This window comes from Chiloscyllium plagiosum, chromosome 15 (assembly GCF_004010195.1).
Source record: "Chiloscyllium plagiosum isolate BGI_BamShark_2017 chromosome 15, ASM401019v2, whole genome shotgun sequence".
NCBI classification, from domain to species: domain Eukaryota; kingdom Metazoa; phylum Chordata; class Chondrichthyes; order Orectolobiformes; family Hemiscylliidae; genus Chiloscyllium; species Chiloscyllium plagiosum.
In genome coordinates, this window is record NC_057724.1 from 55,050,311 (window position 1) to 55,076,556 (window position 26,246).

The 26,246-nt window shown below is 40.3% G+C and overlaps 1 protein-coding gene across 3 annotated transcripts; it reads left to right on the top strand.

Moving 5' to 3' along the window:
* The first annotated feature begins 1,599 nt into the window (after positions 1–1,599).
* On the top strand, positions 1,600–26,246 carry LOC122557334 (gap junction alpha-3 protein-like). Of its 3 annotated transcripts, none has more exons than XM_043704931.1 (2): positions 1,600–1,677; positions 23,330–26,246. In XM_043704931.1, the coding sequence occupies exon 2, from the start codon at positions 23,336–23,338 to the stop codon at positions 24,407–24,409; it is 1,074 nt and encodes a 357-aa protein (XP_043560866.1). In that variant the 5' UTR covers positions 1,600–1,677; positions 23,330–23,335; the 3' UTR covers positions 24,410–26,246. The 3 variants fall into 3 exon arrangements, with proteins under 3 accessions (XP_043560866.1, XP_043560869.1, XP_043560867.1); XM_043704934.1 differs by lacking the exon at positions 1,600–1,677 and adding an exon at positions 1,942–1,963; XM_043704932.1 differs by lacking the exon at positions 1,600–1,677 and adding an exon at positions 2,229–2,301.

A 26,246-nucleotide genomic window follows, 5' to 3' on the forward strand; every position in this document is an offset into this window, starting at 1 on the left:
AGCCATGGGCACCCCTATGGGCACCAGCTATGCCTGTCTCTTTGTTGGCTACGTAGAACAGTCTATCTTCCGTAGTTACACCAGCACAACTCCCCACCTCTTCCTCCGCTACATTGATGGCTGCATTGGCGCCACCTCATGCTCCCGCGAGGAGGTTGAGCAATTCATCAACTTCACCAACACATTCCACCCTGACCTTAAATTTACCTGGACCATCTCTGACACCGCCCTCCCCTTCCTGGACATCTCTATCTCTATTAATGACAACCGACTTAACACCGACATTTTTTATAAACCCACGAACTCCCCAGTTACCTGGATTACACCTCTTCCCACTCCAACTCCTGCAAAAATGCCATCCCATATTCCCAATTCCTTCGCCTCCACTGTATCTGCTCCCAGGAGGACCAGTTCCACCACAGAACACACCACATGGCCTCCTTCTTTAGAGACCATAATTTCCCTTCCCACGTAGTTAAAGATGCCCTTCAACGCATCTCGTCCACATCCCGCCCCTCTGCCCTCAAAGCCAACCCCTCCAACCGTAACAAGGACAGAACCCCCCTGGTGCTCACCTTCCACCCTACCAAACTTTGCATAAACCAAATCACCTGACAACATTTCTGCCACCTCCAAATGGACACCTCCACTAGGAATATATTTCCCTCCCCACCCCTTTCCACTTTCCACAAAGACCATTCTCTCCGTGACTATCTGGTCAGGTCCACGCCCCCCAACAACCCACCCTCCCATCCTGGAACCTTCCCCTGCCACCGCAGGAATTGCAAAACCTGCACCCACACCTCCTCCCTCACCTCCATCCAAGGCCCCAAAGGAGCCTTCCACATCCATCAAAGTTTTACCTGCACATCCACCATTATCATTTATTGTATCCATTGCTCCCGATGCGGTCTCCTCTACATTGGGGAGACTGGACACCTCCTAGCAGAGTGCTTTAGGGAACATCTCTGGGACACACGCACCAATCAACCCCACCGCCCTGTGGCCCAACATTTCAACTCCCCCTCCCACTCTGCCGAGGACATGGAGGTCCTGGGCCTCCTTCACTGCCGCTCCGTCAGCACCAGATGCCTGGAGGAAGAACGCCTCATCTTCCTCCTCGGAACACTTCAATCCCAGGACATCAATGTGGATTTCACCAGTTTCCGAGGGCCGGCGGGGGGGAGAGATAAATGAGAGGACGGGCGGGGTGGGGAGAAAGTAGCATAGTAGCATTTATCTCTCCACCCTGCAGGCACTCTGCCTCTATTCCTGATGAAGGGTTTTTGCCCGAAACGTCGATTTTCCTGCTCCTCGGATGCTGCCTGACCTGCTGTGCTTTTCCAGCACCACTCTAATCTAGAATCTGGTTTCCAGCATCTGCAGTCCTTGTTTTTACCATTATCCTTTGGCCGAACGGGAATGGGGGCTGGTACAGAGCAGCCCTTCAGACCTGAAAGTGAGTCTTCGTCTTCAAGAAATTGTAACCACTGCTGCCCCTCAGAAAGCTTAGGCCAATTCCAGCCCTGGAACGTGATAAGACAAGTCCCACCCTGAAAGCAATGCAAGGCGGGTTTATATTTAGAAAGGGCTCCGAGCCCTGTCGCTCACTCACTTCCCAACTTCAGTGTGAAGAGTTGGAGTTCAGACCGAGCCGGATCACTCAGCAGCCAGCAGGTGGGTTCATGTGTGCGGTAAAGTAGGGGCAGGGGAGCAAAGGGGACAGCGTTTGTGCGCAGATTTCTTTCTTGTCCGGTTCCTGTTCAATAGCTGCAGAAACTAGCCGGAAAGAATATCGCTTTTGCGATTAAAGACAGCTCGTTAAACTGAAGCTGAGGATCAAAGGATCGATGAGATTCGAGAAATAATTGTCAAGTAGCCAGGGAGAGTACCAGGAGAGACTGGCTGCTGTGAGATATATCCAAGTGATCTGCTTGGAATAAAACCAGCCTCTGGTAACAAGGTAATAAGGTCACTGTTATCTTTATGACTGTTTTATTTCTCCGTTCGAAGCGTTTATTGCGCCCGCATTGCGGGAACATCCCCAACATGAGTGGTTAACGAATGACCTTTATTCATTTTCAGGGGACAGCAGCCACTTCCATGAAAAATGTCAAAGCAGACCTTTTTGACAGAATGGGGCTTTTTTTTAAAATTTGAACAAATCAGTTTGCCGGTTAACTGCAACTATTCATCCAATGTTTAGAAACAATTAGAACTGTCGGAGTGTTACACAGGAAGCAAGTTTTATTTAAAGAAAGTTCCGCTCAAGCAACATTTCCTCGCAGTTTGTGGGACAAGGTGAGTTAATGTTGTTCCAGGGACTGTCAACTTCTCGACAGTTCAGGCCAGGGCGATGGTAAACATTTTATCCGTGAGGGTCTCCAGTGTTTAAGGGCAGTGAATATAATCTATGTGTCACAGCCAGACACTGGGCAGAATAGGATTCTAGTCCTTGTATCTCAGTCAAACAAATTAGTGATCCAGCTCCGATCCAGTCACACAATTTCACCTCCTGTGTTCTCTTCGGCAGCAAATGTACTAAAATGAGAACAATGCAGCTAAGTCATGATTGGAGGTGCCAGTGTGGGACTGGGATGTACAAAGTTAAAAATCACACGACACCAGGTTTATTTGGAAGCGCTGCTCCTTGATCAGGATTCCTAATGAACCTATTGGACTATAACCTGGTGTTGTGTAGTTTTTAACAATGCAGAGAAGGTTAGCGAGGATTGACCCGCAAATTCGTGAAGTGTTCCATAGTTTACAGAGCTCTGTGGCACAGTGGCAGGGTCCCAGTCTCTGGGTCAGAGGACCCGGGCTCAAGTCCCACCTGTGCTGGAAATGTCTCACAACGTGTCTGAACAGCAGAACAGGAGTAGGCCACTCAGCCCTTCAAGCCTGTTCCTCCGTTCAGTAAGATCACGGCTGATCTGTGGCCTTACTCTATATACCTGCTTCTGGGCTCATAACCCTTCTTAACAAAGATTATCGACCTCAGATTTAAATGGTTGATTCAAATGCTTACAATTTCACCTCTCTATTGCTGAATTCTCTCTCCAGCTCAATTCCTTAATTCCCCCTCCCCCCACCTTTTATTTCTGGTGCTCCATTTATGCACTTCTATTTAACTTTTTCTTCTTTTTCCATGTCCCTACTCCTCCTGTTTAGGATCTTGTTTCATACCGGTAGTGCTCCTGTCTCTGAGTCAAAAGGTCTGTGTTCATGTCCCACCTGTCCTTGAAATGAGTCATTACATGTCCTAACTGTCTTTTCCTGTTAGTGTTTGCAATCGTGGGTCAGAGAGTGTCAGCAACACTGGAGTTTGGTTAAATTAGTTAAGACAGCAATTACAGAGAGAATAAGCTGAACATTAAAAAAAACGCTTGAGTAGGCGAGAAGGTTAGTGTTACCAAGCCTAGTCCCAATCCAACTCGCTTGCCTCCAACACAGGCCAGTCAGAGAGCAGATGACCAAGCCACTCCATTATGCTGAGCAGCACTTGAAATGATGACGTTTATTGTGAAGAGCCAGGTTTGCTGAGCCAACCAGCTAAATCCAGGTGAGGAATCATAGTACCATACAAAAGATGAGGTTACGCAACAAAAGATGAGGATTCAGCCCATCATGTTCATGCCGAATCTCCCACATGTTACAGTCCAAGAGGGACCAGGAAGAAGAAGTGTTGAACAACAGCAGGAACATTATTATGGAAGTGCTGTCTCCTCAGCCAGGAGGGTTAGACTAAGCTGTCCCCTATAATATAGTGGGATAGGACTCTTAAAGTGATATTCTGGATTAGTGGTGCTGGAAGAGCACAGCAATTCAGGCAGTATCCGAGGACAGGCAAAATCCAAGGACAGGCAAAATCGACGTTTCGGGCAAAAGCCCCTCATCAGGAATAAAGGCAGAGAGCCTGGAGCATGGAGAGATAAGCTAGAGGAGGGTGGGGGTGGGGAGAGAGTAGCATAGAGTCTGAATTACCTCGTTTTTACCTCTTAAAGTGATAGCCCACCATACTAACAAAAGACTCAATACCACAACTGCGTCCGATCCCTACATTCTTCCATTTTACTACCTCTTCAGCTGCTTATTCACATTGCTCTTGAAACCCCTAAATGAACTGCTTCCACCATGATTAGGGAGTGCTTTCCCTTCTGCTGTGTGAAAGTACAGAGTTCAGTTGAAAAACGTTCAAACGAATCCAAGGCTGAATATCAAATACTGTAAGTGATTAACCAAGTCTTTTCAATGAATATCCAGTTGAATCTGTATCCTAGGAAAAATCACTGAGTGTTGAACAGAATGTAGAATTCAGATCATCTCTTTTCCTTAGCATGAGGGATCCTAAAACAATTTGTAGTGTTATTAGTTCTACTCCTGCTAACTCAGTAAGCTAGAGATAGGAATGGGACCACCCCAAATGTGTAGCTTAGTTTTACGGCAAACAGTGAGATAGTCCATTTATAATTAACACAGCTCATCTAATATATATTTAGTTTACACCAGACTAAATTAATTTGCCCTAAAAACAAGACTAATGATGTGATTACAACAAAATGCTACCGATAATATTTGTTCACTCTCCCCTGAACAGTTAATAACAAGACACCATCTTGATAAGATGTTCCACCTGTCAATAAATTTCAAATCTCATATGATTAGAGAATAATGACAATAATCATGTATGTGCATAGCACTTTGAAATATGATTTCTATGCAAAAAAGGAAGAAAATAAAGATCTACATTTATGTAGCATCTTTTAAAACTCTGTAATATCCCAAAGCACTATTTGGCTAATTCAGTATCTTTAAAATCAAGAAGCAAGAACTGTGGCAGACAATTTGCGCATGAAAAGTTCCCATGCATAGAAATGAAATAAATGACCTGTTTTGGATGTTGGTTGTAGGACTCCTCAGGAGAGCTGGAGGGACTGATAGGACCCCAGTTAGAAATTCCGCCTGAAAGATAACACCTACTGATGCAGGATTTAAATGCCAACCTAGACTCTGTGCTCAAACCTTTATGGTGGGATTTAACCCACATCCTTTTGACTCACAGGTACTACCTTTGTGCCAATTGAATTGAATTGAATTTAATTTAATTAGCTTTCTTGTAATATGTACTCAAATGAGTACAGTGAAAAGTTTATAAGTTGCCGATTACAGTGCTGTCTTAAGTACAAAGGTACCGAGGTACAATTCTTAGTTACAGAATAGAGAAATTAAGAAAAAAAAGTTTGATTAGCGATACACAGTACGACCATAGGTCAGAAAAAACAAGAAGCAAAGTTAAAAAGACAAATGTCACTATTTGAGAATTGCTCCTAACCAACAATAAGATGAACATGGTGAAACTTGGTTATTTGTGAAGATTATGTCAAGGATCATTATAGAGTGAACAATAATCACATAGCAATCAGAAGATACTAAGGCGGATTTTTGAATGAGAAGATTTTGAATTTTCATCACAGCATGACAATAATAAACTCTGAAAGTAGAAACTATTCACTTAACTCATTTTCAACTATTCACCTCATCCTGTATATGATAATTGAGATTACTATATTATAGTCAGATATCAAACAAATGCTTGAGACACAGGATTGAATCTTTTCATTCACTGGATTACGTAATTTAGCAATACAGGACCTCATCATTGTTTGCAGGCTTCAATACAACTTCAACATGTGACTAAGGCTGGTGTCAGGTAGAAAATACAATTGAGAATCAAGCCTGAATATTAGAGTTTAGAGGGGAGGTGAAAAACTATTGAGAAAAAAATGGTGGAGTATTAAAAGAGACTGACAGCTAACATAAAAGGGAACCTCAAAGTTTACTACAGGCATATGGACCATGAAAATGTATTAAAAGGAAGGATATGGCTGGTTAGAGACTAAACAGGAGTATTACACATGAAGGTAGTGGCCATAGCTGAGGTATTAAATTAGTACTTCCCACCTGTCTTTACTAAGGAGGAAGATGCTGCATGAATCCTGGAAGAAAAGGAGGAAATTCAGTCACTAGAAAGATTTACAACTTTGAAGGGAAAGAGATTGGGAATGTCTGAATTTAAAATTGAAAACCCTGGCAATAGATTAGGTAGTGTCAATTTATCTGGAGAATTGCAAATGTTATACTTTTGGTCAAATAAAGATAAGCCCAGCAACCACAGCACAGTCAGGTCAACATTGGTTGTTGGGAAACAACAATAAATAATGATTTGGAAGAAATTAATAGCCTCATGAACAAATTATGGTTAATTAACAAAAGTCAGCATGGATTTTGCAAAGGAAATACAAATTAAAGTAACTTGCTGGAGGTTTTTGAGGAGGGAGCAGACTTGATGAGACCAATGCAGCTAATGTGGTGTTTGTGGGCTTCCAGAAAAAGGTTTGATACAGTGAGCAAAGTTATGGCTTAGTACATCATGGCTGCAAACTTGGCGAGTGACAAGAAACAGAGAGTAATGTTAATGGATGTTCCTTGAGCTGGGTGAAGATTCATGTTGGCATTTTCCAGAGATCAGTGTTGGGATCCTTACTTTTCCTGATATATACTAATGACCTGGATCTTAATATGCAGAATTCGTGGGTGATACAAAATTTAGAAGTTTGCAAACTGTGATGAAGGTGGTTTAGAATTTTAACAAGAAGTAGAAAATTTGATGTAAAAGGTAGACAAGTGGCAGATGAAAATTAATACAGAGGAATGTGAAATGATCCATTTTGGTGGGAAAGGCATGAACAGATGATTTAAAACCAAAGGGAACAAATTTAAAATGGGCACACAAGCAGAGGAAACTCAATATATGCGTGTGTAAGTCATTAAAGCTGGCAGGAAAGATTGAGAGCAGTTAATAAAGGATAAAATATTCTGGTTTAACAGGGGCAGAGTGTACAAGAGCAATAAGGTTATAATGGACTTACATGAAATATTAATTCAGCTTCAAATGGAACATATATCCAGTTCCAGGAACCACATTTCAGAAGCATGTGGAAGCATTGCAGAGAGTCGAGATTCTGTTGCTGGAAAAGCACAGCAGATCAGGCAGCATCCGAGGAGCTGGAGAATCCTGATGAAGGGCTTATGCCTGAAACATCGATTCTCCTGCTCCTCGGAAGCTGACCTGCTGTGCTTTTCTAGCAACATACTCTCAACTCTGATCTCCAGCATCTGCAGTCCTCACTTTCTCCTCCGTGTTGCAGAAAGTACAGACATACAAAATAGGAGCAAATGTAAATCATTCAGCCCTCGAATCTGCTCCATCATTCAATAAGATCATAGCTGATCAGTCTTTGTTTCAAATTTCTCATTCCGAATTAGCCTGATAACCCTTGATTCAACTGCCTAACAAGAATCTATCCAGCTCTGTCTTAAAGATATCCAATAGCCGTATCTTAAAGGTACACTGCCTGCTGGGTTTGGAATCTATGGAATAATACAACACAACCAATCACATTAAAGGATTTTCACAGATCACCAAACAGAAAAGAAAAGCAGCAAAATAATTTAAAAAACACTGAAACTGATTATTTAGAACAAATTGACCACTGGAACATACCTATGAGGTAAAGAGAGAAGCTAAAATATTCTGAATATTTAAAAATTGAACATGTACTTATTAATCATTTAACAGCATTCCATGATTACAAACTTATTTCAGGGCCATTTTTGCTATTATGTTTCAATGTAATTTATGCAGTCTCTAACAATGGCTTGGGTTGGGGAAGTCGACATTCTCACTGATGTCAGTGTGTCTTGAAACCCTGGATAACAGATTGCACCTTGAAGATGTCAGGATGCTGCAGTCAGTTTCAGAGGGGTGGTAGAAGATTTCACTGCTTAACAGAAGCATACATCCAAAACATTTACTTGGCATTAACTTTAAACATATTCTTTAGTACAAGTTGCATAAAAATACAGTAAAAGATCCTGTAAATGTATTAATGCTTGGCCTGCAAGTAAAAATGAGTACATATCATTGTTGACATGAACATGTCAGTGTTGATATTTGAATGGCACATTGCTAACTAGAATTAAGCTGGATTAAAAAAAGGCCAGGTTACAATATACAACCTCAACTGGAATGGATCCCAGTTAAAAATGGATGACATTTAACATTGTGAACCACAGTTGGACAGCTGGCCAGCACTAATCATGAATAGCAGATACTTTGCAAGACATCAGAGAGTGACTGTTGCCAAAAGGAACAGAGTCGGAATCAAAGATTTCATGAAATGAATTGGACGAAAAATAAAAACTCACAGGAGCACTTAAGATATGGTGTTGCTTGACATTAATAGCGATCAGGTGACCCTGAAGAATTAAAGACTTCAGCATTAAAGCATTGGGGAAGCAGCAGCCATTTTTTAATATGTCAGTGTCACAACTGTAATATTTGTTGCAGAAGTTGGAATTTTGTGATTGCGACAGGCCTACATAACACATGGTGTTTGCTTCTTAGATTTGCTACCTTCTTACCTCAGCTTTAAAAAGAATATTACCAATTTGTGAGTGGAGGCGGGTGGTGGTGATGGTGAAGTGATGAGTGACTATATCATATAGCATGGAATCCCTACAGTATGGAAACAGGCCCTTCAGCCCAACAAGTCCACACCGACCCTTGGAAAAGTAACCCAGCCAGACCCATTTCCCCCACTCTACATTTACCTCAGACTAATACACCTAACCTACACATCCCTCAATATTATGGGCAATTCAGCTTGGCCAATTCACCTAACCTACACATCTTTGGATTGTGGGAGGAAACCAGAACACTCTATAGATCATGAATCTGTTACAACACTTAAACATTTAACACTGCAGCATTGTTGCATGTTATTTCATTGAATGATGCTGAAATTGGATCACCAATGAAATTGATTTAAAACTTTCTCACTAAACAAAGTCATCTTCTATTTCGACAAATTAATGTTAATCTATCTTTTTAAAGATTCTATTAGTTTTCCTGGCAGGTACTGGATGTTTCAGATTTAACATTTTTTAAAAAGAAGGTTTCATTGTCTAAAGTGTTGACATGGTCAAGGATTCTAGAGGACACAGACTAAAATCATTCCTTCCCAACTATTGTTCTAAACAAAAGCTGTAAACAGCACAACCTGCTGTCAAGGAAGCCACTGCAGCACCAAGTGCCTGTTTCCCAATATCCCAATTAACGGAAAGCTATAAAAAGAATTCAATGGCTTGTAGAGGATATCTGCGAAGGAAGCTATTATTATGCAACTACCATCTCCTATTCACTACCCGTTTCCCTATCTCACATTCAATACATAGAATTGTTCAGGTGCCATTCTTGATCAACTTTTATTTTGTAAATTATTTCCACCACCTGCACGTTTGTCTCTAAGTCACTGACTTAGAAATATATCACCATTCCTTCACTGTCACTGGATCAAAATTCTGGAAGTCCCTCTTGAGGGCATTGTGGTTTTATCTATACCACGTGGACTAACCCTACCACAGTGGTTCAAGAAGGCAGCCCACTATTACCTTATCCTGGGAGCAGTCAATAAATGCTAGCCTACTAGTGATCCCCACATCCCAAGAATTTTTTCAAAACTTCAGATGTTCCTTCCTTTTCCTGTTCAGCTATAAGAGCAAAAAGCCTCCTCCAATTAGAAGAATATATAGCCTGGCTTTCAACAGCTGTTTTGCTTATCAGACAATGCAAAGTGCAGTGTTATGAGCTGAAGCAATATTATTAACTAACATGAATCAAAAAACAACATAAAACACTTTACGAAGGGAATTACCTCTTAAAATACTGTCTATGAAACTTATATTATTGTTCAGGTCATTGTGTAACTACCCAGAACCATTTGCATCTCGCTCCTGTCTTAGTGCTGATTACATTTGTCTACTGTTTGGTAAATTAAGAATCAATTCATCTTCCTTTTAAGTATTTTAACCTAATCTGCATTTATTGCAGCTCAGTTGTGGTAGCTGTATAACCTCCAGTTCTAACTTCAGATTTATCAACTGAAAATGCAGGCACGGGTTTTTGTGGAGACTCAGTGGTCCTTTAAAAACTGATGAGTGGGAACAAGATGTGGAACAGCACACATGAATCAAATGGCCATTTGAAATCGGTTGAGTTCAAACACCCAATTATGCTGTCATAAGATACTTGATTTGCAATGGAGCAGCCATGAAATTTTGTAGGAGACATAAATGCTTATGAAGGCTGGAGACGGTCTGTTAAACATCAAAGTGTGAAATTATTTAAATCCTTAGCCTTTTAAAAAGTTAAAAAAAGAAATCAATTGGCTGTTTGCTGAAGTGAGAGTTGAAAAAAATCTGTTCAAGAGCAGTAATTGTTTATTGAAATTTCATATCATGATGTCATTATTCATGCTTGGGTACTTTCCACAACTAATAATTATCTTAGCAAGAAGCTTGTAAATTCATTTGATTGGAAATTTGATAGACAGTTCAAAAATGTGATTAAAAGATTAGCTGTCTTTGATGTGCGGATCAGAATGCAACCTTGCTTATTTTTTATAAAGCATTCATTACTTTGAATGGATTTAAGAGGAATAGGCTTTTATAAATCTGTGTTTTTTCTGTAACGCAGTGAAGGCTGTAATCAATGGCTAGACGTTAATTTTATTTAATCTCAACATGGCTCCTGAAATCTATCCATGGTGGCTACTGGGTGTGTTGGCAAATAGGGTGTAAGGGTTGTTTGTGGTAGGTGGGTTGACATGAGTTGGCATTAAATTGGCAGTGGTGCTCTAAAAGGGCTATGAGATGAATAGGTGTCATGGGCTGGCATGACATTAGCATGGAGGTGTCATAGGAAGTTTATTCAGGATGGTGTGATGTGATGTGAGAGATGAAAGTTGTAGGGCTTAAATTTTATGAAAACAACTGTCAACAAAGTCTGAGATAATTGAAACCTTTAAAAAGACAGCCTTGGCACTTGGCAGCCTATTGTCAGGCCTGACGCTCTCCTATAACTACCTCTTCCACAGCAAAGATCCCATCATTCAAGATATTTCTTACAAGGCATGTGTAGTGAGCTGGGAAAATCTGGTTTTGTTTCATTGTAATTCCATCGATACACATTCGCAACTCTGATGTTCGAAAACAGGATCTCACAAAAAAAGTGTTCAGATAATGTCATCCAATGATTCAGAACTACCTCTGACATAGGACTTGTGACATGCCAAATAGCATGATGTTCTATTTTTCCCATCTTGTATCATTTGTTCACACATTGTCAACTGTTTAATCCTGGTCCTCATATGAGTGGCATTGGTTAAACTGCAAGTTCAACATAACACTATCTCTCCTCCTGACTACTCAGTGGCAGGATCCTTCCTCCCATTTTAATCACTCATCATTTTTTGACACAAAGCCACCTCGGGAGTTGGTCCTAGAATTTTTGTCAAATTGAAAGTATGACATTTCAAGGAGCTCTGAAGCATAAATGAGAAAGTATTTGAATATCTGAAACTTAAGCTGCATTCCAACTCTATGGCTATTGAACAAAGACGAGAAAGATCCTTTTGGCTTTAATAAAATTAATTCACGGGAGATGGGCATTGCTGGCTGGCCAGCATTTATTGTGCATCCCTAAGTGCCTACAGGCCAGTTAAGACATTGACATTGTCTGTTATCCTAAAATCTGGGACTTATTCATTCATGGGATATGGGCATTGCAGGCTGCGCAAGCATTTATTGCCCATCTGCAGTTGCTTTTGAGAAAATGGTGGAGAGCTGCCTTCTTGAACTGCTGCAGTATATGTGCTGCAGATTGACCCACAATGCCAATAGGGAAGGGAGTTCCAGGATTCTCCCCAAGAAACACTGAAGGAATGGTGATGTATTTTCAAGTTAGGATGATGACTGGCATGGAGGTGGTGGTGTTCCTATATATCTGCTGCCCTTATCCTTCGCAATAGAAAGTGTCATGAATTTGGAAGGTGTCATCTAGGGAGCCATGGTGAGTTTGCGCAATGCATCTTGTATATAAACACCTTGTTGTTTGAAAAGTAATAAAGTGGCACCATCAGGACTTTGTGGACCAAGGGTAAGGAAATTTGTAGAGGTATGCCTTGCTGTTGACAAAACTTGAAGATGAAAGGTATTAGATAAGACTCCTGGCCTACTCTGCGTAGACAAAGAACAGTATATTGTGGAATTATGCAACTACATAATGTGACACTCCTTTATTTGCTCATGGGACATGAATGTTGTGGGCCAATAATTTTGCTCATCCCTAGTTGCCCTTGAGAAGATGATGGTGAGTTGTCTTCTTGAACCACATCAGTCCTTGTACTGTAGGCAGACCCACAATGCCATTGGAGGGGACATGTAGGGAGCGATGTCAACACCTGCAGTTGTGTAAGACATATCCTTGTCATATCAACTCCTTAAAGTGAAACTTATCTTTTTTATTTGAAGTATCATTTACTGGTTAATTCATGCACAATTTGCACTGGTTCTGATTCACGTTAAAGTAAAATTTACATAAGTGGGAATTGTTGGTAATTTATTCATTTGAAATATTCATTCATTCAGAAAATTTGGTTATTTTGGTTCATGGTTTACCCACGGTAATTGTAACACTAGGCAAAAAAACACTGGTCAAAAAATATCTTTAGGATTATAACATCTGATGGATTACTTATGCTTTCTGTTGTCTTGTTGGTTCACAAGGAATTCCGTTGTTCTCTTCCTCATTATAAAAGTGAGATTGAAGAGATTTTAATTTGTCTTGTATTTGCCATTTACTGGAACCAACTCCAAACTTGGAGTAAAATATTTGCTAGTTCTGCAAAGAAAATTCTAATGTTGTGATTAATTCAACCATTAAGAAAGTACAAGAAAACTGGGAAAAAAAGTTAGGTTAATTCAGCCCGATAATGACAGTCCTGAATTACTGCTATCAAAATTAGCTAATAAAACTGAATTACTTCATACATTGCTCCAGCTTCTACTTAAGTATCAGTACTAAGTCATTTAAAAACAGAATGTTAACATCTGCATGGACAAATTAGACAGGCTGGACACATTGGGGGGGTTTCAGCTGAAGAAACAGTGAGAGTTTATGCTGCCTCTTTAAGGGAAGGCCAGCTGTATCATGTGTTCCTTGGGCAATGGACAGGCCAGGAGTCCTCCAGAACCCCACCTGCCAGAAAGCTGCCTTTCTGTTAAAGCACAATGAGGGAAGCAAAGGCTGCTATATGTAAAACACTCAAATGAGGCCTGGGATCATCACCAGATCCCACTCCAGAGGTGAGTGATGGCAAGAGGGGAAGACTGGCGGTTTGAGGGGAATCAGCAGCAACATGCATGATTCTCCACCCTCCTGATTTTGAAACCTTCGATCAGGCACAGGGTTGTTTGTTATGCTTCCCACCAGAAGTACCCTCTGCCCATCTCTAGGTTCATACATTTTCATCACTTGTGGTTGGATACTTGAGTTAGATGTCATTGTGGTATTTTAATGTCTGTGCTAAAGGGACTTGCTGAAAGTAGAGAAATACTTCTAAGTAGGTATTAATTTACCACCTTAAGGGTCTGAATTCATAATAGAACCAGAAGGTCATCCACAGGCCTTCCTACCATGGACATAATCAGAATGGTGGAGGGAATTTGGTGCAGACACCACCCTCAACCTTCCATTTGATTAAGAGAGCCCCCAGAGGAAATTAGACATGGGAGAGGGCACCACCTATTCACTTCTGAAGATGTTAAGCAAACATCCATCGATACTGGCATTGAAATATCTGCTCTAACAAATCTTGTACTTTAATACAGAAATGATATTCACACCAAATATCAGATGGAAATTACTAAATGGGTATTGAATGAATCAGGCCCTTTCAGTGTCATCCACTAACTCTAAAACAGAAGAGCACAGGAAGGGAAATGTTAACAGAAGGGATGTCTAGTATTTTAAAAGGAAATGAATACTGCGCTTGTGATGATTAAATGATAAAGAGTTCTAAATTTGAAAGTGGAACATTGTGACTCAGTCATGATGGACCTTGTGATTCTTAGCCTCATAATCTGCTCTTTGTTTCAAATAATGTGCTTTCGTGTGAACAGTTTAATCGAAAATTAGATTTTCTGCCTTTCGTACAGCAAGGCCTTAATGTTCTATCACACACATATATAATATATATATAAAAAGGATAGCATTAATGTACCCTGTGTGCATTCAGTGAGTGAATAATTTTTGACAGATGGTAGTGAATGTGTCTGTATTCTTTAAACCTATGGCAACTCAATCTGTAATATCTGTTTCTAAATGATGGTTTAACACAAAGTAGAATTCCAGTGCTAAAAGGACACTTTGTTTTTGGGAAATCATGGATTATTCACAACGACATACCAAATAGTTGCATAAGCAAATTATACAGACTAAACCCGTTCCCAAACATGTGCTAATCTTATTTGGGACAGAAATAAGCGCAAAGTTGAACTAAGCGTGTCTCACTAACTAGATGGAAAATTGGTACTTAAATGAAAGCAAAATGCTATGGATGTTGGAAATCTGAAATAAAAATAAAAGTTCTGGAGAAACTCTGCAGCTCCAACAGCAACTGTGAGAGAGAAACAGAGTAAGTGTTTCGAGTCCAGTACAGCTCTTCTTCAGAAATAAAAGGATCTGGAAAATGGTGGTTTTAGGCTGTTAACAGAGAGAGGAGGAAGAGCAAGTTAAACAGATTGTGAGCTTGACCAGACCAAACTACAATGTTGGTGATAATGGTGGTAAAGGAGTAATAGATATGTAAAGTAGGTGTGAAAAAGAGAAAATAGGCTTGAACTGCTGGGAACAAAGTCAATAAGACAAAACAAAACATGGCTGGGGCTATATGGAAGATGTATAGTAGAGTACCTACAGATAGAGTAGAGATCATAGAGTCATAGAGATGCACAGCATAGTAACAGACCCTTCGGTCTAACTCATCCTAACCTAATCTAGTCCCATTTGCCAGCCCTTGACCCATATTCCTCTGAACCCTTCCTATTCATATACCATCCAGATGTTGTTCCACAAAGCACTCACCCCATCTATCTTTGATCTTGCCAATGTAAAGGTCACTATCACTGTCTTTTGGTCTGGGCACACTCATCATTGTTCCTCCTTCCATCTGTCAACAGTATTAAAAAAACACCATTTTCCAGCTCCTTTCAGTTCCAAAGAACAGTTAACTCTGTTTCTCTCTCCTCAGATGCTGCCAGACCTGCTAAGTTTCTCCAGGACTTCATATTTTATTTTGGAAATCAGAGTCCTAAACCTTATTAAATTGCCTGTGAAACAAAGAATGGGATATAAGTGCTTGTCAGCTTTGATTGAGAGGTTTGCCACTGTATCCTAACAATGATTACTAATGCTCACAAATGAAGTCTGGCCAATAGGCATAGTGTCCAAGAACAGATTACACCCATATGTGTGCCCTACCTATTTTTGAAAAAGCAGCAAAAAGTGGCAAGTCCATTTATCTGTGGTTGGTAACTTGATAGGGTGAAAAAAATCATTTCACAATGAACTTACATAAATAACATTAAAATAACACAACAACACATGACTTGTTTGATGCATCTCTTTTTCCAGATCCTGAATAAACTGACAACATCCAGTTTCATGAAGAGACTACCTCTTCAAATTTATATAATTAGCGCAACTATAGTTAACAAATCAAAAGTGGCAACTACATTAGCATTTAAAAATATAGTGATATTATAATCCAATGACAGGAAATAAGATTTTAAGTTCAGCAGCAGACTTTATAACTTTGCTGCCAATGCACAAATGCAGTCCAAGTTCCAAATAAAACATTGGACCAGGTTTGTTGTATGGAGAAAATGGTTGTGTGACATGAGATACATAGATAAGCTTGAGTGTTTGATACAGTCAATGAGAACTGACTTGGAACATATTTCGTAGAGGATGGCAGTCAGGTTAGATTGTATGATATAGAAAATAACTCATGGTCTGGAGTAAGCTACGTAAAGGATGAATGAAAAGGAATTGTACAAGGACTTCGGACGTTGACTCTTCACAATCATTAATCATGGCATTTGTAGCTGATGTGCAGCAGAGTACAAGAAGGTATTTACATTGTTTACATTAACCTATGTAGGACTGCTTTCTGATGAGTGGTAATTTCACATAGATTACCGCTCCAGCCTTTCTGTTTTACAAAAGAAGGGAGGTTGGGAGATCAGGAGGTCAGTAGATCTGACAGGAGAGCTGTACTTCCGTTGTGACAGATCTCTTGTTTCAGTGAGCTGTCAGAGAGAGGCAATCCATGCACCATTCCGTAGAGATCATTCCCTCTGCGATTCCCTCATTAGGTCCACACCCCCCACCAACCCACCCTCCACACCCGGCACCTTCCTTTGCCACTGCAAGGGGTGTAAAACCTGCACCCCCTCACTTCTGTCCAAGGCCCCAAAGGATCTTTTCACATCCAGCAAAGATGTTCCTGCACATCCATCCACCTCATCTACTGTGTCTGTTGCTCTCGATGTGGTCTCCTCTACATTGGGGAGACAGGATGTCAACTCGCAAAGTGTTTCAGGGAACATCCCTGGGGGACACGCACCCAACAACCCTACTGCCCTGTGGCCGACCACTTCAACTCCCCATCCCACTCCACCAAGGCCTCCTCCATCATCAAATCCAAGCCACCCAATGACTGGAAGAAGAATGCCTCATCTTCCCCCTTGGGACCCTTCAATCACACGGCATCAATGTCAACTTCACTAGTTTCCAAATCTCCTCTCCCCCCACCTCATCCCAGAATCAACCCTCCAACTAGGCGCCACCTGCTTGACCTGTCCCACCTGTCCATCTTCCTTCCCATCTATCCGCTCCGCCCTCCCAACTGACCTATCAAAATCACCTCTCACCTGCACGCACCTATCGCCTTCCCAGCTACCTTCACCCCAGACCCACTCTCAGCGTCCTATTTATCACTCAGCCCCCATCCCCCCCACATTCTTGATGAAGGGCTTATCCCCAAAATGTCAATTCTCCTGCTCCTCAGGTGCTGCCAGTGCAGACATTTTGACCCCAACTTCATAGCAGCCAGCTGTCCTATTCTGAAATTGGACATTTCTGTAAACTATGTGATAGCTGCTATTGAACTGTAGGTACGTAAAGTAAATGTGATGTTAGGGTGCTGGAGGTTAGGCTGCTGGATGAGTATGGGGGTGGCATGCTGGATGGTAAGGGATAGGGTACCAGTTGGGTAGGGTGTAAAATGGGAAGGGTGGAGGTTGCCAGGATGCAACTTGGTAAGGAGGCTAGATGAGAGATGCAGCGTTTAGGGAGGAGGTGGTTCAGAGAGTTTGTAGTGGTAGGGAGGAGATGTCAGTTTAAATCTAGTAGGGGTAGGGGCACGAGCTTGGTCCATTCCAGCATGGGGGTGGCTGGCGGTCAAGTCTTGTCAGGTATTCTGGAGTCCAATGGGGCGGGCATGAAAGTCAGATTTGGCAGCGGGGTTCTAGATGGAGGATGTGAGGCTGGGAAGGGAGGGTAGATGAGGGGCCAGTAGGGTCTAGTGGTGGGGAAGTGGGGCAGAGCACAGAGGAAAGGAGTTGGAGGATGTATCAGGTCAGAATCTCAGTGTGTAAAGGGTCTGGGGGAGTTTGGGGTATATGAGGTAAGTATGGAATGTATTGAATAGTTACTAGACTATTAAGTATGTAGTCTAACTTTTCCTGACTAACTATTTTACTTAATTTCATCAGAACTCTCAAATTATCTGATTTAAATCAAGACTTTTGGAGTCTTCCAGGAATAGAGAAGTTGCCCAACAGAATCTTCAACTTCTCAGGCAATCCCTTCGGAATATGATACTCTGGGAATTCCATGTGCGACTTCCCTCTACACTGGAATAACAACTACCTGGCAATCAGAAAAATTCAACCATAATTTAAGGCAATTACTTTCATTTGTACCCTGAGAGCTTTTGTAGAGTAAGGGAAGACACATGTTCAGTTTGATTGAGAAAATGTCTTTCTCAAAGATAATAAACATGAATTATTCAAATTCTTTTCTTCAAAATCACAACCATTGCGTAGATCATACTGTAATGTACAAGAAGCTAGATTAGAGTGGTGCTGGAAAAGCACGGCAGTTCAGGCAGCATCCGAGGAGCAGGAAAATCGACGTTTCGGGCAAAAGCCCTTCATCAGGAATAGAGGCAGAGTGCCTGCAGGGTGGAGAGATAAATGACAAGAAGGCCAATTGTATGTTGGCTTTTATTACAAGAGGTGTTAAATATAGCAATAAAGATGCCTTACTTCTTTCCTTACAATATTTTTGCCATCGATGGAGTGCAACAGAGGTTCACCAGCCTAGTTCCTAGGACAATCCTTTCATCCTATCAGAAAAGATTAAATAAACAGAACGTAGTCTTTGGAGTTTAGAACAGTGACAGGTGATCTCATTCAAACGTACAAAATTATTAGAGAGATGGACAGGGTAAATGAAAGAAGGATGTTTCCCCTGGTTGTGGTGTGTGAGGGTAGAAGAGGGGAATCTAGGACCAGGGAACAGTCTGCCATCCAATTCTCTATCCATGCACTTTAATTTTACAGGGAAAACTAGAGGGCATAGGTTTAAGGTGAGAGGGGAAAGATTTAAAAGGGACCTATGGGGCAACTTTTTCACACTGAGAGTGATGCATACATGGAATGAGCTGCCAGAGGAAGTGGCAGAGGCTGGTACAATTACAACATTTAGAAGACATTTGGATAGGTACATGGATAGGCAAGGTTTAGAGGGATAGTAGTCAAATGCAGGCAAATGGGACTAGTTCCTTTTAGGAAACCTAGTTGGAATGGGCAAATTGGACCAAACGGCCTGTTTCCATTTATGACTCGTGTCTCAGAGCAGGGAGGAAGCCATTTCAGACTGAGATAGAGAATAGTTTTTTTTATTTGAGGCCATGAATCTTTGGAATTCTATGTCCCAGAGTGCTGTGGAGGCTCAGTCATTAAGCATATTCCTAAATTAAGCACATTGATAGATTTGAAAGCATTAATATCTTCACACATGAGGGGGTGGTACAAGAAAATGGTCACATGGCTGAAGGGTTGGAATATATGGTTGTCAAATTTGCTAACATCACAAAAGTAAGTAGGAAGGTAAGCGATGAAGAGAACACCAGGAAGCTAGAAAAAGATATAAATGGGTTAAATGTGTGGCAAAGATGTGGTAAATTAAGTATAATAAAAATGTGAAATTGTCCGTTTTGTGAAGAGGAATAAAACAACATAAATTGAGAGAGATTGCAGAGTTCCAAGACATGGAAGCATTTTGATATCCACATGTTTGAATTGCAAGTGCACAGGTATAGCTAGTAATTGGAAAAGCTAATAAAACATTATCATTTATCAAAAGAGAATTGGATACATAGAGTACTGATGAGACTGCATATGGAATTCTGTGCACAGTACTGGCCATGGTATGGCCTTCTATGTAAAGAAGGATGTAAATGCATTGGCGAAAGTTAGCGAAACCATCAAACTTTTGGAAAGTGGATATAACCATGCAAAGATAAGTAGCCAGTCAGATAATTGGTCAGAATATAAATAATATATTCAATAACGGAGAGCAGTGGAAAAGAGGAAGCCATGATGTCTGTTGTGGAAAAGATTGATTTGATTAGAATTGATTATTGAAGAGGTTACAGTTGTGCGCTTGAAAACTCTCAAAATAATCAGATAGTATCAACAGGGTTTGATCAAAGAGAAGCTATATTTAACAAATTTATTGGAGTTCTTTGAAGAAATAACATGTGCTGTGGACAAAGTGGAGCCGGTTGATGTACTTTATTTTGATTTTCAGAAGGCATTTAGTAAAGTGCCGTATCCAAAGTTATTGCAGAAATGAAAAGCTAATGGTATAGGAGGTAAAATATTAGCATGGCTGTGATTCTAAGAGATTATTTCACCATTTCTCTTGAAATACTTCTGATCTTAGCACTGAATATTCTGAGGGCTCTTGCATTGAGTCCCAGGTTGGCGGGTTTCATATCCATCTGTTTCTCATAGGACAGCATTCTTCTGTAATTACCAATGAGTTATAATCACGGCATAAAAGCAGCATAGAGATTCTTCATATCTAAGAATAATAATTCAAAGTACCACTTTGTGTCAGCTTTAATATTCCAACCAAAAATATGAAAATAACCAAACATTGGCATGAAAGGTCATAAATGAATGTTTTTAGCCTATTTTACCTTATTACCATGTCTCTGCTCCTAATCATTTAAGATGGCTTTCTCAGATTATTGCTGAAATTAATTTTGTTGTCATCTGGTTTGGATAATGTCTGCTATCTCTCTACACCAGGGGCTGTATTGTGTTGCAGTCCTATGTTTACTTCTAACAATTTCTGCGACTGCAACTCCATTGTCTGAATGACCTTTTGTACTTTAATATTAAAAATTGTGCAGTTTACATATTTTAAAGCTTTATAATGCAGGATACTTCTCAACAAGAATTATATGGTGAAAGCTGTGCTATCCTTTGCATTTATTCGCAGTAACAGGGATTTAGATGTGCAATTATAAACATACACACAGTTGAAACTTTGCTCTTTAACATTTAATATAGTCAATGTGTTCAAAGTTTGTGAGAAGATTTGTAGCTCGGGTGCTCGTTGTTGTGGTTCTGTTCACCGAGCTGGGAATTTGTGTTGCAGACGTTTCGTCCCCTGTCTAGGTGACATCCTCAGTGCTTGGGAGCCTCCTGTGAAGCGCTTCTGTGTTGTTTCCTCCTGCATTTATAGTCAATGTGTAGGTAATTAGCCATTGTCTACAAAGACCAGAGGCATCTGACTCCATATGAGAATGACAACTAGTTATTTTACTTGATAGACTCTGCTCTGCATTAAGGAGGCAGGTTTCCATGAACTACCAAAGCAATTGCAGATATTGAACCTCTGTTGTTGGTGTCATTCTGCACCACAATCTACTTATCTAAGTTAACTGACCTCAAAACCATATCAATCACAATGTAAAATAGTCATGATTTGGAGTGCTGGTGTTGGACTGGGGTGGACGAAGTTAAAAAAAATCACACAACACCAGGTTATAGTTAAACAGATTTATTTGGAAGCACTAGCTTTCAGAGCACCACTCCTTCATCAGATGGTTGTCCAAACTATTGTTTTCAGCCTGATTTTAAAAATAACAGCAGAGTCTGTTCTAAGACAGAAAGGCCATCCTAATGTAATTGAACCAGGTGGAAGATTATTACGCAGCCAATAACTACACCTTGAAAATGGGGAAGAAAGATCCTCCTTCAATCTGTTGCAAATGCAAGTTCACCTGAGAGCTGACATCCTGCTAATTTGATTAGAGGATATCTCATGACATGCTTAGAATCTTCTGCTTTTACAAAACCTTCACTTCAGCTAAAAAGCATCAATTCATCTAAAGGAACTTCAGGCTGGCTATGAAAACAACTAAAATAGTTCCAAATTGTAATAATGCTTTCTTAAAGTTTATTTCTGTATGATTGTGTGAGAGAATATATGTGCGTGTGATTCATCACACTCTAAGCATGTCCGAGTGTGTGATGTTAGATAATCTTTAATATTTTTTAAATTCACAAAAACTTGTTGTTAATTGACTGAATTTGAACAAATTATTTGTAAAGAAAATCCATCAACTTCACACATAACTGGGCAGTAATAGAATGCATAAACTCTGCTGTGGTACTATTATCAAGGACAAAACATTGTAATCACTTCTTCATTTCTATGACTTAAAAATTGTCATCTAAGTATAATAACATTGAACAGCCAATGCGTTAGATTTTAAACACTCTTGGCAATTAAGATATCAGTGAAAGTTTTATATTAGAAGTATGGTAATGCTAGAATGATTGGAAAGGCATAGGCAGATCGATAATATGCAATGCATAAACAACAAATATAAGAATAATTGTGCAGCTGCCGTGAATTTAACCAGGTCCATTCCATCCAATCTTATTGATCTCCTCCAACTGCACATCACCACTCTGCTTCTGTTTCTTCGTGCTGTCATCATTGTTATTTCAACCAGATGCTATTTTCCTTTTGAACTCCCTTCATAAACATTTCCATTGGTAGCATCTGTCCAGTGCTTTTAAAAATATCTCTTCAACTTTGAATTAACCTTTCTGCCCTGTTCCCCATCTTGGCAACAGTGACTGCTTTTGTCCACACTGCCTTGTTCTTTGGATTTTCTTGGGAAAAGGTAGATTAGTGTGAGCATATTTGGTTGTGTGTTTGCAGTGTTGATTTAAAACTGGAGGCAAAACTTTATTTTGCTCATTGTAATCACGTAGTGGGAACCATACAATTAAAGCAGTTATGTAGAATTAAAAACTGAGAATAGTGAAAACATTCAGCATCTCTTTGGAGAGAACTTTGCCAGTCCTAGATCCTCTGCCTAGGAGACAGGTGAGCTTGTAAAATGCACCCCCGCCCAATGCAGCTGGGCAATTTAAATAATTAAAGGTCATTTTTCTGTACCATTAGCAAACTGCTGATGGCAAAGCCACACCCTTACTACAAAGGTTGTTCAACAGCTGCCTCTGAGTAGCTTGGGTGGGGAATCAGGGACCCACTATTCAAGGAGGATTCCACCAATGACTAAATTCCTGACTGCTTGGTTCAGCAAAATGTACAACTTGCTCTCACTCTTGATGAGGGTGCCTCAAAGGGGAAACACCCTGGCATTTTCCTTGCTGATGTTCAGTGGCATTGCCAAGGCTACAGGGGTTCCAGTCTTTGATTGGGCTGGTAAAATGGGAGACCTGCCATGTAAGATGGGTTATACCTGAAGCATTGACTTCTCCACTTCCTGATGCTGCCTGGCTTGCTGTGTTCTTCCAGCCTCCTTGTCTATCTTGGATTCCAGCATCTGCAGTTTTTTTTGTCTCAGCCTACTTTACCTCCTCCACAAATCTGCCATCTTGTGAATGCCTCCTCCTTATAATATTGCAGGGATAGCCTCACATCCAAACTGAGCCTTCTGGCCAGGCTAAACATTCCCTGGGTATCTGGGCTTTTCCCCCACTGGGAAGATTCTGTCCAATGTTAAAGGTCAATGACCTTTCATCAGAACCACTTAAAACTGGTAAGTTCGTTTCTCGTATAGGATGCAGAAAATGGTCCCCGTTTTTGAGAAAATTCAGGGATAAATGCTGTGAGAAATAATTTTATCCAAAAAACAAACTGAGATGGAACGCCAAACATACTAACTTCTCTTTTTCTCTCTCTCTCCCCACTCACCAAACCCCCCTCACCCACCACCCACATTTCTCTGTTAACCTAATACAGGAAAGAATGGGAGATTGGAGTTTCTTGCAGAACCTGCTGGAAAGTGCCCAGCAGCACTCCACTGTGGTAGGGAAGGTGTGGTTAACGTGTCTCTTCATCTTCCGCATTCTGGTGCTCGGGACAGCCACCGATAAAGTCTGGGGAGATGAGCAGTCCTTCTTCACATGTGACACCAAACAGCCCGGCTGTCAGAATGTCTGTTACGACAGGATCTTCCCCATCTCCCACATCCGCTTCTGGGTGCTGCAGATCATCTTCGTGTCCACCCCAACCCTTGTCTACCTGGGCCATATTTTCTATCTGGTGCAAATGGAGGAGAAACGGAAGCAGAAGGAGAAAGAGAAGCTGAGCAGATACCTAGGTGGAGACAAGGAGGCATTGACACAGAATGCAGGGAACATTAAATGTCCATTGCTGGATGAACATGGCAAAATTAGAATGCAAGGAGCTCTTCTTCGTACATATTTGTTCAACATTATTTTCAAAACCATTTTTGAAATTGGCTTTATATTAGCCCAATATTATCTCTATGGCTTTGAGCTGAAACCTCTCTACAAGTGTAACTACCAACCTTGTACTAACCCCGTTGACTGTTATATCTCCCGTCCAACCGAAAAGACAATTTTCATCATATTCATGCTGTCCATGGCTTGCCTTTCACTACTTTTGAACCTAATTGAAGTATGTCATCTGGGTGTGAAAAAATTTAGAGATAGGGTCAAGGAAAATCATGAATCAAAGGCCTGTAAGCAAAATGGGGTGCTCTCACTTGAGGGAATGTGGCCCTCTGCCCCGAGTTACCAATACTTTTCCAACCATGGTGGACCACAGCTGGACAAGATGGAGTCAGGGTTCAGTGTCTCTCCCTTGACAGAAACAAACTCTGTGACCCAGCCTTACAATGGCAACAGGGCAACAAAGCAAAACCAAGACAACTTTGCTATGATGGATGACAAACAGGAGAGTCAGGAGGAGACAAGCGCACTTCCCAGTAGCCAAGTTTCTGTGACCAACAAACGGAAGAATAGTGACACGAGCAAACAGAGCAATCGGACCAGATCCGATGATTTAGAAATCTGAGTTTCTGACTGCTTACATGATGAGCCACTGACTAAAGAGATCATTCCACTTGAATTTCAAAAGAGAAGCTCACCCCAAAAACTGAATCCAGCCACCAATGGGAAAATTGTCAAAGTGTTAAATTGACCAACATGACAAAGTAGATACAAAGCTCTTACATCAACACCAGAATAAGGTGTCAGTTATATTTGATTTGATGCATTGCATTGTTAAAATCATTTGCTTTCTCCATATAAAAACATTAGTGTCAATGATATATAGAGCAAAATTGCTTTTTGAAAAAGGTGACATTTCAGAAATCCTTTGTTCCCATGATTTTATGTGGGAAAATCTGATATTCTCCCTGTTTTCGTTAACAAGAATGCTCAGTTCACATGGAGTTCAAAGGACTAAACTTTATTTAAAATTCCTATGAATCCTGAAACATTTATAGGGTTATTTTCATAATCAAAAAGGATTTGTGAAATTCCTTTATGTGAGGCAACTGGAATTTGTCATTTTTGTTACAATTAAATCATTGTTAATTATCAAACACATTAATGTACTGCCAAGCTTTGGCATAATTTCCATGATCATATATATATTGGTGGAAAACAAACTGATTCCCTAAAACTCTTCCAATGAAGATTGTGCCTCCTTGAATGCATAAATCATGAAAATGTTCAAGAATCGAAGAAGCCATTTGACCTAATCCAATAACCCCTTTTGATAGATATACCCTCCCTTCCCTCACAAACTTAATTTGCTTCATTCTTCAAATTCAAGTCTTATTGGACTGGCTCTTTCAGTCAGTAGTGAATAAACACAGTTGTCATTCATTACACTTAAATTTGACCAAAGACTCACTGGCATGTGGTTCTTATGGCATTATAGTAATCTTCCTACCTCTGAGCCAAGTATTTTGGGTTCAAGATCTCCATGCTAAGAAGTGTATCATAACATCTCTGAACTTTTTGATCATTAGGAAAAAAATAAACTCTCTGGGGGATTTTGCATTGATGCTTAGAAAGCTATTTTGATACAGTGGATCTGGAATTTGCAAAAATGAAGTAAAGAACTATTATTTCCTTAACTCATTGGAAACATGCAGAGACTAAACTAGGAACTGTCAGAACATAAAATAAAACGAAAGAAAGGAAATTCTGATTAAAAATGAAAAATAAAAAAAACTGGAATATAATAATTTTAAAAATTCCTTTTTAATTTTATCAGTGTCCCAAAATTTTTTTAAATGGGAGTAAAAGTGAATTTTCAGGGCCAGAGAGGTTGTTTGATAATAATTGAGAATGAACAGGTCATTAAACATTGTTATACTAAAATGCACAAGCCTTTTTTTTTTTGTTTGTGATTATAATGGGTATCTACCATGTATGTACTGTAATTTCACATGATTCCATATCTTTTCAATTCCAAGTTTGTTGGCAAACCACTGTTCCAGAAAAGTGCCTGGAAAAGCAGAGTAACTCAGACAACAATATCTTCTTTCTGCACATAATCACAGATATGGAGTATCTGCAAGCAGTCTAATTTAATTTTCAATAGTGGTCAGTATCAATAGCCTTACGTTTCTCACTAAATCCAGGTCAATGTCTTTTGAACTTACAGGTACTTATGCTGTTTGTATAACAGCATCTGCCCTCGTAATTTATTCTCCACTTTGCTATTACCTTCCTACCTTCCACATGATTTTTCTTCCCGCCAGAACCGTTACACACACAGATTTTCCGCAGGATTGCTTGAGCACTTTTTTTATTTCGCCCAAGAATCTCGGTCAGCTCATGAATCCCAAATGGAAAACAAAAAAAAACCCAAAGAATTGTGGATGCTGGACGATGGA

Excerpts from the sequence above, each read along its gene's own strand:
- LOC122557334 (XM_043704931.1), top strand. The coding sequence starts at position 23,336 with ATGGGAGATTGGAGTTTCTTGCAGAACCTGCTGGAAAGTGCCCAGCAG.